This window comes from Anolis sagrei, chromosome 5, assembly GCF_037176765.1.
Source record: "Anolis sagrei isolate rAnoSag1 chromosome 5, rAnoSag1.mat, whole genome shotgun sequence".
Classification (NCBI taxonomy): Eukaryota; Metazoa; Chordata; class Lepidosauria; order Squamata; family Dactyloidae; genus Anolis; species Anolis sagrei.
Window position 1 is genome coordinate 80,339,352 of NC_090025.1, and position 13,150 is coordinate 80,352,501.

Here is a 13,150-nt window from a genome sequence, read left to right on the forward strand (position 1 = left end):
AACATTGTAGACTCATTACATTATATGCCATGAAAAAGTTTGGAATTTACACTTTAGTTCTAACCTTAAGTTCGTTGAAGTAGAGTAACCATTTTATGATATGAAGATTTCACTGAAAAACCTTCAGATTATTGTTAATTTGTGTTTGTGCTTATTTATTCATTTATCTCACCCTTATATATGAGAAATAATTATTTCATGTGCACAGCACAGGAAGGATAGGTGGGAATGGCAGAACTTGGTTGCTTACCAATGCCAGCTCATATAAGTGTGTAGTTGTTTTATTTATTTTTAAAAACATTCTTAACAAAAATATTTTCTCTTCTAGTTTTTTAACCAGGTTCTGGTACTAGGAAAGTCTTCTGTAAGTGATTTGTCAGAGCATGTATTTGACCTAATACAAGAGCTTTTTGCTATTGATCCTAGTTTATTGCTGTCTGTCATGCCACAGCTTGAGTTCAAACTAAAGGTAAGAGAAACTATTCTCACATTAGTGAAATTGATTTTATATTTTAAAAAATGCAGTGGTCCTTAACATGTGTCTATAAGTGACAATGGCAGTGTCTGTACTTTAGTCGGGTTCCAGAGAAATCGTTCCACACGTCTTTGGACTTTGTGAAATAGAAGCATTATGTGCTGTGTTACAAACCATTTTTAAAACTTGAGAGAACAAATAGAATTAGTCGATGATATGGCATGAAATTCTCTCTTGGTTAAAAAGATTAAAATTCTGACCATGAGATAGTCAAAAGCAGTGTTTGGATGAGTGTCTTGTGCAATAGAATGATGAAATGGTTTGTTGCAGTTTCATTATAAGTCAAAGTTCACCAAAGATTATTCTCTGGTTATTTATTTATTTATTTACAGTGTTTACAGAGTCCCCTTGTCACCCTGCAGGAGACTCGGGCAGATTACAATGCACATATACATGGCAAACATTCAATGCCAATTAAACATACAACACATACAAAGGCAATTTAACATTCCATGAGAGTATGCTCAATTCCAGCCATAGGGGGAGATGCTGCTTCACCGTTCATTTGTGACATCTAGTCCTTTGATGAAGTACTTCCTCGTTCTTCTGAATGCTGCTGGAAGGTTTCATGGCGTCGTAAATTAGTTAAATTAGCCTTCCCGCTTAAAGGAGTACCTAAATTTCCTACTTGAGAGATGCAACTGTCTTTCAGGCTGCAAAGGTTGACAGCAAGCTAGACTAATGGCTGGAACCTCACTCCGACCCGGGTTGGCTTCGAACTCATGACCTCTCGTCAGTAGTGATTTAATGTAGTTGGCTATCAGCTAGCTGCACCACAGCTAGTGTTAGTGGTTATAATATAGCAAACTCATAAGAATATATTAGGATATTAAATCTGAGACTTAAAACTCCTATTATTAGTTTTTTATTGTTTAAAGAAAGAATTATATAAGTTGCATGAACTTGACACTTAGATATTTCAGGGTTTTGGTTTTTTTAAAAGTTATTACACAATAGCTGTTCTTCCTTTTTTCAATTTATAGAGTAATGATGGAGAGGAACGTTTAGCTGTTGTAAGGCTTTTAGCTAAGCTGTTTGGTTCTAAAGATTCTGACCTTGCAACACAAAACCGTCCACTTTGGCAGTGCTTTCTTGGCCGGTAAGAAAACATATGTTTATATATTTGATTATATTGGTCTCATAAGCAGCTGTTTTCCAATAAGTTCTCTTTCCATAAAACAAATCTTCTGAAATATTTGATTTCAGTATGGTCAGGCCATTGTCTGCTAGTTATCATTAGATCAAGTTCTGTTTTAAGAAAAGGGCATATGAAAGTTCATAACATGTTTGAACCAACATTAGAAAGTCTTAGTGTTGGTTATAGTTTTAATGAGAGATAAAGTCTCTCTTTTATACAATAACTGTTTTTCATTCTTTGAAATGATTACTGTACAATAAATCTATCCAATAGCTTTTGTGTTCTTTTGACAGGTACATACACTAGCTATGTTTTGCTCTTCAGCTTTTATTGTAGTTATTTACCTATTTCAATTCAATTAACTGCAAATAATAGCATGCATACTGTTGAATAGGCTTGTTTGATTTTTAAAAATGGTTCAAAACTCATTTCAGATATTGGGGGGTGGTGGTGGTTCAGATCTAAAATCAATTTCGATTTTCACAGAAAAAAAGTTCAAAACTTTGCGAAACTTCTGAGACTTCTGAATCCTTCATTAATGGTTTCAAAGTGTTATTTCCTGTTTCATTGGGTGGTCTTTACTTTGAAAGTAGTTGTTTTACTCCGGAAAGGGGGGAGGGGGGAGCAAAAGGAAGAAATCCATCCACTCTGGTTAAAACCGCATCTCTCGCTTAAGACTGATGCAGGAGGGAAAGGAAAGGAAGGGAATCCATCCACACTGTTTTAAACTGATGCGGATCCATCCACATTGGTTAAAACCGCTTGTCTCGTGGGAGGGAAAGGAAGGGAATCCATCCACACTGGTTTAAATTGATTCGGGAGGGAAGGGGAAGGAAAGGAAGGGAATCCATCCACACTGGTTTAAACAAACTCTGGAGGGAAAGGAAAGGAAGGGAATCAATCCACACTTGTTTAGAATGCTTCTCTGGCTTGAACCGAGGCCAGGGAACAGAAGCAGGGGAAAAGTGGAATCATTTCCGACTCACTTACTGATTTGTAAAAGAACTGGCGGAAAAGGCTTCGGAAAGCTAAAGGACTTCTGGTTTCCTTAAAAACTTCAAAATTGCTTCAAAAAGGAAATCTTTCCGAATTTATTCTGAATTACAAAAATTCAGACCGAACCTAACCATGCCTAATGTTTAGCTGTTTGTATTTGAGCTTACTTTCCTTTTCTGTCTGGCTTATTCTTAATTATGTTAACTCTCAACTATGTATTTTATTTACCTGTTTGGAATAATATTTCAAATAATTATGACTTAATATCTTTCCCTCACCTAGATTTAATGACATCCATGTTCCTGTGAGATTAGAAAGTGTGAAATTTGCAAGTCACTGTTTAATGAACCATCCAGATTTAGCAAAAGATCTCACTGGTAAGATTCTCTCTTGTTTTTGAGTAATTAAACTAAGGAGTAAGGGGATAATGATTTCAGGTAAAGGTGAAAATACCAGTATAATGATAAAAACATTAATGTCTAATGTGATTATTTTATTTAACTGAAGGATTAAAAATACAATCGAAGGCATTTTTTTCCTACCAGGAGTAGGGGCTGATGTGGGGATTCACATATTGTGCACTGTTCAAGATATAACATGAGGATAAGTTGATGCCCAAAATATATTGAATCTTTCAATACAATTATCCTGTTTTTTTCTCTTTTCCTTTTCCTTTGATACACAGAGTACCTAAAAGTTAGATCACATGATCCAGAAGAAGCCATTCGACATGATGTCATTGTTACAATAATAACTGCTGGTAAGAGGGACCTCTCTTTGGTCAATGACCAGCTACTAGGCTTTGTCAGAGAGAGAACGCTGGACAAGAGGGTAAGATGAACTGAAATCCATATTTTTAGCCAAAATGACATTGTTATTTAATTTTATGAGGCCATTAATATTTTAATTTGCAAGAAGCTTATGCACCCGTTTGGCCAAAATGTTATTGTACAGTCTGGCACTGTTCCCTTAAGTCATTGAACAGTAGCCCTATCAGGCTTCGGTCTTAAAAAACAAATGTTTATGAACTTATTTTTATATTCCACTTGAACAGAAAATAACATTATAATAATGGCTCTTCTGATTTAAATTACTGTTATTGGCTATAGCATGCCTACAATTAAAACATTTTAAATACAAAAATTTCTCCTACAGTTCTTGAGCAAAACAATTTTGACATTCAGCTTTTTTTATTTTTAAGTGGCGAGTAAGAAAAGAAGCCATGATGGGCCTTGCCCAGCTATATAAGAAATACTGTCTTCATGCTGAAGCTGGGAAAGACGCAGCGGAGAAAGTGAGCTGGATTAAGGATAAACTTTTGCACATATATTATCAGAATAGTATCGATGACAAGTGAGTTAATTTTAAGCCATTTTCCTAAAATATAATTGTATAGCAGAATGATCTGCATCTGTTCCAAAGAAGGAGTTAAATAAAATACCCTGGGCTCAATTCTGCCATCACAGAAACTATAGCTTGTATATTGGGAATAATCTCTGGAGTTGCATCTCCCTTTAGAAAACTGAAATTTCTGAAATAGACAAATTATGACTAACTCCCAACATAAGCCTGAGTCCATATTAGAGTTCCCTGTCTGAATCCTAAATTGAGGAGAAAGTATGCTTAGTGTTAGCTGGTTCATATGAACCATACGTTATGGGAAACTTACAAAAAAATTCAATTTGTAATAGAACTGGGATTTTTTTATTGTGTCAGAAGCAATTTGAGAAACTAGAAGTCGCTTCTGGTGTGAGATAATCGGCCGTCTGCAGAGAAGTTGCCCAGGGGAGGCCCGGATGTGTTATCATCCTGTGGGAGGCTTTTCTCATGTCCCCACATGGGAAGCTGGGGCTGACAGATGGGACATCACCCAGTCTCGTGGATTCGAATCGCCGACCTTCAGCAGTTCAGCCGGCACAATAATAATACAGAAAATCAGAAATTGGAATAAGGAAAATCAGAAACTGAAATCCAGTCATTGACCAACGCAGTCAGAATCTTCAGCACTGACATCAGTATGGAATTCGACCTAGACAAATGTGCCACAAGAGAGAATTACTCACAGTGAGGGCATAGAGATGCCAAACGGACAAACCATAAAATGCAATTAGCCTGAAGCATATAAATATCTGGACATACTAGAGTTGGAAAATATCAAACATGGGCATGTGAAAAATGTGGTCACCAAAAAATATGTCCAAAGGGTCAAAATTAGTCCAAAGGGTCATTTGGAGAGCAAACTAAATGGCGGAAATACGATCAAGGCTATCAATACCTGGGCTATCCCCATCATTGGATACACTGCTAGAATTGTGAACTTGACACAAGCAGATCATCTTGATGATGAGGACAGAAATAAGAAAACTGATGACAATCTACAGTATTCCCTCGCTACTTCGCGGTTCGCTTTTAGCGGTCTTGCTGTTTGACGGGTTTTTGAAAATAAAATATTTACTTCCAGTGGAGGCCAGGGACCTCAGAAGTGTAATTTTATTGGTATTTGTTTTTATTTTGAAACTGACCAGTAGCTGCTGTATTTCCCACCCTAGGCTTATACTCGAGTCTATACATTTTCTCAGTTTTTGTGGTAAAATTAGGTGCCTCGGTTTATATTCGGGTCGGCTTATACTCGAGTATATACAGTATATCAGATATTCTATATTCTTTTCAGCAGGAATATTTTTTTTTATTTGGAGGAGGAACATATCAACCAGAGGTGCATCTACACCATAGAATTAATGGAGTTCAGCACCACTTAAACTACCATGACTCAATGCTACGGAATCATGGAAATTGGGGTTTAGTGAGGAACCAGCACTATTTGACAAAGAAGACTAAAAACCTTCTTTAATGCAGCATTGACCCATGGCAATGAAAGTAGTATCAAACTCACAATGTAGATGCACCCCCTGGACACCTAGATTAATATTTATAATTTGAAAGCTAAACAATTTTGTATAAATCACCAGTTCTCAATTTCTTTTCCTTTGCAGATTACTGGTAGAGAAAATCTTTGCTCAATATCTTGTTCCTCATAATTTGGAAACAGAAGAGAGAATGAAATGTTTATATTATTTGTATGCTAGCTTAGACCCAAATGCTGTTAAGTGAGTATTCATTTACAAAGCAATTTGAAATGTTTTTAAAAGTAGAAATGTGGCTATATAATATCTAATATGAGTAGATTAGCAGCATAATAACTATCAAATAGAGTGAGGAGTCTGTCAATCCTTTTTGGTCTGTTGTGTGTGTGTGGTTAGTTTTTTTCTACTTTGTCATTTTTAATTGTTATAATTTAAATGTTTGTAATAATGGTGTATAAATTGTATGGTTTCATATACCTAAAAATTGTTTTGTCTTGTTTTTTCCCTTACATTAAAATTAATTTTAAATCTAGCTAAGAGATGAGGAGAAATCAAGATCTACTTATACACAAAGATCATTAAAAGAAATGTGTCCTGTCTGGTTGTTGAAAGAAGCTAGTTGGCTAGTAAAAATGGAGACACCCTATTAGTGACCCAGAGAACTTCAGAGTTGTTTGTAAACTCATACTAATTGATTACATTTTAATGTTCGTTATTCTTTTTTTTCCTCTTTTTTTACACAGGGCACTGAATGAAATGTGGAAGTGCCAGAACATGCTTAGGAGTCATGTACGGGAGTTACTAGACTTGCATAAGCAGCCCCTTGTAAGTTTAAGATTAATGTTGCTATTTCATTATTTTGCAGTGATGTCTCATAATCTCAGAAAGTAGTAACATTTGCAACATTCATAAGTATATGGTGTCACTTCGCTGCTGTTTAAATTCTTACTTTAAACTTTCTAATATTCTTGTGTGAACAAACTACCAGCAGCACTTAATATCGTAAATTCAGAGTACTACATGAGCAAAAGTTAATCTTTTCTATTATGTGAAGAACTAAAATTTCATTTGTCCTTTTAATAGCTTCACAGCTTATCTTCATATTTCGTGGCCCAATTCTTCCAGTTCATTATCTGTTAACCATATATGTGTACTTATTCCCAAATCTTAAAAGTAGAGTGGCTATGAGGAAGGAAGAGATGCAGAAAAAAAATATAAACAGGTCAGGCATGCATGCCTCAGGGCAGATTTTCAATGTGAGTGCTCACTCTGAACTTTTCTTTTCAGTCAGAAGCAAACAATTCTGCTATGTTTGGAAAGCTGATGACCATAGCAAGTAAGATACATAGACCAAATTAAAATTTCAAAACAGCTTTGAACACTGCTATTGTGAGTTATATTTTCACATTTTAATTTTGTAGAAAACCTTCCTGATCCTGGGAAGGCGCAGGACTTTGTGAAAAAGTTTAACCAGGTTCTTGGTGATGATGAGAAGCTCCGTTCTCAGCTTGAACTTTTGATCAGTCCTACATGTTCCTGTAAACAGGCAGATGTTTGTGTGGTAAGAGTTGTTCAGTTTGTTTACAATATAGATGTTACCAAGATGCTTGTATAGCATTGCTGGGACTAATTTTTTGACTTATGACTTAAAGCGAATTCCTGTATAGGCAGTCCCCAAGTTACAAACATCCAACTTACAAGCGACTCCTAGTTAAGAATGGAGGTGAGACAACAGGAAGTGAGGGGAAATCTACCAGGAAGGGAAATTCACTCCTGTAAGATTTATCATGGGGAAAGGTGTCTCCACTGAAACTTTGTCACCAATCCTTGTTTCCACAGCAACCCAAATGTTTCAATGGCCAATTGTCACAGGGACAGAAAATGAGGTGAAATCTTCTGAATGGGCCCAGACAGCAAAACAAATGTTACCGGGGTGTAAAACGTTGATTTAGGACTGACCGCGTTCCCTCATCTCTCTTTGAAAATCCTACAACAGTAATATCCTACCTTGTTCTTGCCCAGCGTTATTTTTTAAATTTTAAACTATTACATTTGGCCCGGCCATAGGTTTTTAAATGCTTGTGTGTTATTGTTTACCGTTTGTTGTTTATGTGATTTATATTAATTGTATTGTATTGATTGTTTTTGTTATTGCTATTGCTTTTGTTATTGATATACTGTGGGCTTGACCTCATGTAAGCCACACCAAATCGTTTGGGGAGATGGTAGCGGAGTATAAATAAAGTATTATTATTATTATTATTATTATTATTATAAAGGTTTTTGGTGGGAGTTACTCTTAAAAATGTACCTGTTCACACTTACATACAAATTTAGCTTAAGAACAAACCTACAGAACCTACCTTGTTTGTAACCTAGGGACTGCCTGTGTTCCAGAAGCTGAAGTGGTGATCTGACCACAAGAACTAAATGTAATGGAGAAAATTAGAATAACTTAAAGCAAGAGAACTATCAGAGTTATATTTGTATAAAGTTATGTGGCTGGTGGGTGCATATAGATCTGGGAATAGTAAATGTAGTAATGCAATTGTATCGGTTTTTTTATTAAAAGAATAAAATAAAATAATTTTTAAAGTAAGATTAAAAAGAAGCTAAAATGACCTCTTTGACAGATCAGATTCAATTTATATATGTGCATTATAAATATGCCTTTATACGTGTGCAGTTTAGAGCAAATACGGTAATACAGAAATTCAAAGTTAATGTTCAGGTGTCAACTAAAGTATGATCATCTAGATCAGTGTTTCCCATAATTATAGCTTTTAACTGAGAAGCAGCAATAAACTTGTGTTATTTTCATTTCCCAATGTTGCTCATCTTAATTATACATTAGATCTGATTCAGGGACATTGACTTTTCTCCAGCCATTGTAACTAATAGTATTTCTGTGTATATACTGTTGTGTGTACAGAAACTTTTACATTCTCTGATTGACTTCTTAATGAAATTCCTTTAGCTATTTTTAGTTTTTATTTAATTGGTACAAGCTTCCAAACAAGTAGTTAAAACCTCCTGCCTTTATTTCCAAGCATAATTAGTCAATGAGTTGCTGTGAGTTTCCTGGGCTGAATGGCCATGTTCCAGAAGCATTCTCTGGAAGAACACTCAGAAACAGGAGAATTCCAGACAGGAAACAATCAGAGCCAGCTAACACCTCCCAACAAAGGACCCCCAGGCAGCAACCAGCCAGATTTTGAAGCCAAGAGGCCATTAAATGCTAATCAAGGTGGCCAATTGTAACATTCACATTTGCCTCAAATAGACAAGAGTTCTTTCTCTCACCCTGAACATTCCACAGATATATAACCCCTCTTCCCTAGTTTCCAACAAACCACACAACCTCTGAGGATGCCTGCCACAGATGTGGGTGAAATGTCAGGAGAGAATGCTTCTGGAACATAGCCATGCAGCCCGGAAAACTCACAGCAACCCAGTGATACCAGCCATGAAAGCCTTCAACAACACATAATTAGTCAAACTATTATATCAGATTTGAGATCTGTGAGAACACAGAGATTAATTTACCAATATGTCCACTAATCATAAATTGAGTAAAAGCTAATAGATATCTGATTCTGATTGGATTCTCAGTCATATATTCCGTGAGTTAGTGATAGGTGTGGCATATGATTACTTTAGTTTTAATAAAGTTTTCACATTCAGTTGTGGTTTGACTAAATGTATCTTCTTTTGTCTAATGAGGTAATTGGTTATTTTTCTTTATACAGAGGGAAATTGCACGAAAACTTGCTAATCCTAAGCAACCAACCAATCCTTTCTTGGAGATGGTAAAATTTCTTTTAGAAAGAATTGCCCCTGTACACATTGATTCTGAAGCCATTAGGTAAGTGCCACTGAGTGCCATTGCAGAAATAGTTTTTGCATTTCAGCTTTTTGTGAACAGATAACACACAGTCGTGGAGTCTGGATATCACTTTCCCTCATCCTTCCATGCACAGTTTTCTTTTGGTTTCATCTGCTGAAAAGCTGTCAGAATTGAAATGATTATAATGATCGTGGAGAAGAGCAATTTGTGATGATGTGGGTTACATTTCTCTCCACTCAAAAGGAGGCAGGAATCATGCATCACAATAGAACTATGAAAAATAATCCTATCCTCCCTCCTGTTAAATCGTTTTACAATTCTCCATGATGCTGTCTTTTCATGGTTAGTGTGTGTGTCAATCAAACTTATATTCAAAGAAGCCATCACCATTTAATTTTTGAAGTTTCCATTTTGTTTCTTCTGTCATCAACAAGAGACTGAATGAGGGCAAATAAATTTAAACTTAATCCGTACACAACAGAGGTGCTCTTGGTAGTTGAGTAACAGATTAGGAATTTGGGATTCATCCTGTGTTAGGTGACGTTGAGGTGCAACTTTGAACCTGAAAACCCAGATTTCTGCAGTGACCAGGGGTGGTATTTCACGTTTAAAACTTGTGTGCCTAACTACACCTGTTCCTTGAAACTCTGGATTTTCACATTGTTTCAACAACTAATGCACTATACATGAAGTTTCCTGTGAAGAGTGTATGGAAATTTCTGCTAATATAAGGAACAGCAGCTAGAAAGTGTACTGGAGCAAATTACAGGGATTAGGCTACTCCCTTCTTGCAGTGGACCACTGGCTGCCAGTTTGTTTTTGGGGACAATTCAAAGTGCTATTTGTGACCTACAAACCCTATAGTCCATATTTCCTCTAATCTAATGTTCATCTTTTTTTCGGCTGGATTTGATGATGCGTTAGAATTGCATACGTAAACGCATCTGCGTTCCTCCATCAGGCTGAGACTGGCAAACTCCTCATCCTGATGGTGGGGCATGGGTTCCCAATGGGCCTCATTCACTAGACCAGGGGTCCTCAAACTACGACCCGCAGGCCGGCCCCCCAAGAGCATTTATCTGGCCCACGGGGTGTGGAGAAGGGTGTAGAGAAGGGGGAGAGGCGGCGGGCAAAGCAGTGTTGGGGCTGCTTCGCCCGCTGCCTCCCTGGGCCCAGCCTGCTCTTCTCCTGCCTTCAGGACAGGGCCTTGCCTCATCCCAAAGGCAGGAGAAGGGGGGGAGGTGTCGGGCGAAGCAGTTTTGGGGCAGCTTCACCCACCGCCCCCCTGGGCCCAGCCTGCTCTTCTCCTGCCTTCGGGAACGGGCCTTGCCTCATCCCGAAGGCAGGAGGACAGGAGGTGGCGGGCAAAGCGGCTTTGGGGTAAAGGAAACTGAAGGGATCTTCAGATTCTGGTCTTTGAAATAAAATTGGATAATAACGGGGAATAATCTATATAAATAAAAATGTAATGTTTGTTTGTGGGATTAACATAACTCAAAAACCACTGGACGAATTGACACAAAATTTAGACCCAATACACCTATCAGGCCAACAAGTGATCATCACTCATAAAAACACTGAAGAACACAACAGAAGAGACTTAAAAGGCCAAAAAAAAAGCAAAAAGATACTACCTCGCATGCGTAAAAACAATTCCCCCGGCAAACAAAACACACAAAAGCATATCCACACTCTCTTTAGGACTACAGCTCCCAGCATCCCCTAGATCAGGCCCTTTAGGGGAGGAGGATGCTCCAATTGCAAGCTTGCTTCCCCTTGGATTTCTTTGAGAGCATCCCAATCCATACATATTTCCTATTCCTGGACTGCAACTCCCAGCAATTCTCCAGATAGATAAGATGTATAGATTAGGTAGAGATAGATAGATAGTAGGTAGATAGATCAATCAGGTAGTCTGCTGGAAGTTACAGTCCAAGAATAGATAGAGAAGGAAAAAAGGGAGGGAAAGGAAGAAGAGAAGGAAAGGAAAAAAAGGGAAGGAAGGAAAGAGAGAAAGGGAAGGATGGAGAGAAAGAAAGAAGGAGAGAAAGATGGAGGGAAGGTTTTCCACAGCAACACGTGGCAGGTAAAGCTAGTAATAATAATAAAACTTTATTTATACCCCGCCACCATCTCCCCAAAGGGACTCAGTGCGGCTTACATGAGGCCAAGCCCAGTAATACAACAATGCAAATATACAACATAAAAATACAACCATAAAATATAAGAAAATAAGATAAAATACAAGAAACAGTATAAATAAACACATCAGAACAATATAAAATTACAGTATTTGAACACAGAAAGTGATCTAAAAAAATTAAAAAATTGCAATTGGATACACAAAATCAACTATGGTGTGGTTTAGAAGTCAACAAGAGATTGATTGTTTTCAAATAATAACACTATGTAACAAGATTAGAAAAAAAAATGTTCCTGGCTTGAAATGGTTATTCCTGTTTAATTGTGCAGTGCTTCCTTTGAAAGTAGTTGTTACACTCCAGAAACTCCATATTTATGATTGCCACGAACTATGTTGAATTGTTTGAGACTCAATGAGATTGTCATTGAAAAATGTGCTGCAGGATGTCCTACAAAAACAAAGTTTATGCAGTTTAATAAACTTTTTCCATGTTTTTATCAGAACCAATTAGGAAATGACATTTATAACCTAGGAATAAAAATTGTGTTACTTAGTGTAATTTAAATGAGCAAAATTTAGCAAAATTGAAGGTAAATTATCACTAAGCCTAGATATGTTTGAACATGTATATATGATTTTTTTTACAAAATTTCTTACAGTGCATTAGTAAAGCTGATGAATAAATCAATAGAAGGGACAGCTGATGATGAAGAGGAAGGTGTAAGCCCAGATGCAGCTATTCGTTCAGGGCTTGAACTTCTCAAGGTAATTCCTGTAAAGTCATCTAATTTACTTGCATTTTCAACTATTTTGATAGGATTTCTTGGAAAGATTCGATTGCTGCTCCTTAATTTTTTTAAAATTGTTTCTTTTTATTTTGGTTACGTTTATTTTGGTTACACACTTCACAATATATATAAGCTTTCTACAGTATAAAATATTCATTTAAATAACACATAAGCAAATTAACACAAATTAAAGACACCTTTTAAAAAAATCTCAATATTCCTCATTTTACCATTCAACCTTTTATCATTTGTACATCATTGTATATCATTTGTCTTAAAATTCTGTTTTCATAATTTCAAACTCTTATAACTTCTTGTATAATCATCATCAAAAAACTTTATTTATAGACCTCTCTCTCTCCTTGAGTGGTTAATATTTTAATTTTATTTATATTTAAATTTTATTATTAAATATTATTTATTATTTATTGTAAAATTATTTATTTTATTATATTTATATTTTATTTATATGTTGTTTATATTTTATCTTTCTTTGAACTATCTATGATGATACCATTGAAGATCCAAAACTTCAATGTTTAAAGCTTTTTTTGTTTTAAACCTGTATTGAACATTTTCTAACTATAACAAGTTAACCATATTTCCCTTTCATTTTTATCTACCTTATGAAAGGCTTCCTGCCCAGAAATCCATAATGGTAATTTTTGACAGAGCTGGCCTTTATATTCATTCCAAGTCCTTAAACTGGCACACATTAGCATCATAATGGTTGTTAAAATTGACATTTTCTTTAATCCAGTTATATCATAGGTACTCATCCCTGTCGCCCGCCCCCCCCCCCCCAATCTTAGCTCATGGCTCAGTTAGTAATGTCTTGT

General features: G+C 36.2%; 1 protein-coding gene across 2 annotated transcripts in view; it reads left to right on the forward strand.

The window, feature by feature from the left end:
* Window positions 1-13,150, forward strand: part of PDS5A (PDS5 cohesin associated factor A) — a 68,738-nt gene that overhangs the window by 20,231 nt on the left and 35,357 nt on the right. For both annotated transcript variants that reach the window (XM_060778428.2, XM_060778429.2), the window contains exons 8-18: window positions 329-469; window positions 1,519-1,634; window positions 2,952-3,046; window positions 3,355-3,500; window positions 3,871-4,022; window positions 5,663-5,776; window positions 6,277-6,358; window positions 6,821-6,869; window positions 6,955-7,094; window positions 9,283-9,398; window positions 12,183-12,288. In XM_060778428.2, coding sequence (XP_060634411.2) covers window positions 329-469; window positions 1,519-1,634; window positions 2,952-3,046; window positions 3,355-3,500; window positions 3,871-4,022; window positions 5,663-5,776; window positions 6,277-6,358; window positions 6,821-6,869; window positions 6,955-7,094; window positions 9,283-9,398; window positions 12,183-12,288 — 1,257 coding nt within the window. The remainder of the gene's footprint in view (window positions 1-328; window positions 470-1,518; window positions 1,635-2,951; window positions 3,047-3,354; window positions 3,501-3,870; window positions 4,023-5,662; window positions 5,777-6,276; window positions 6,359-6,820; window positions 6,870-6,954; window positions 7,095-9,282; window positions 9,399-12,182; window positions 12,289-13,150) is intronic.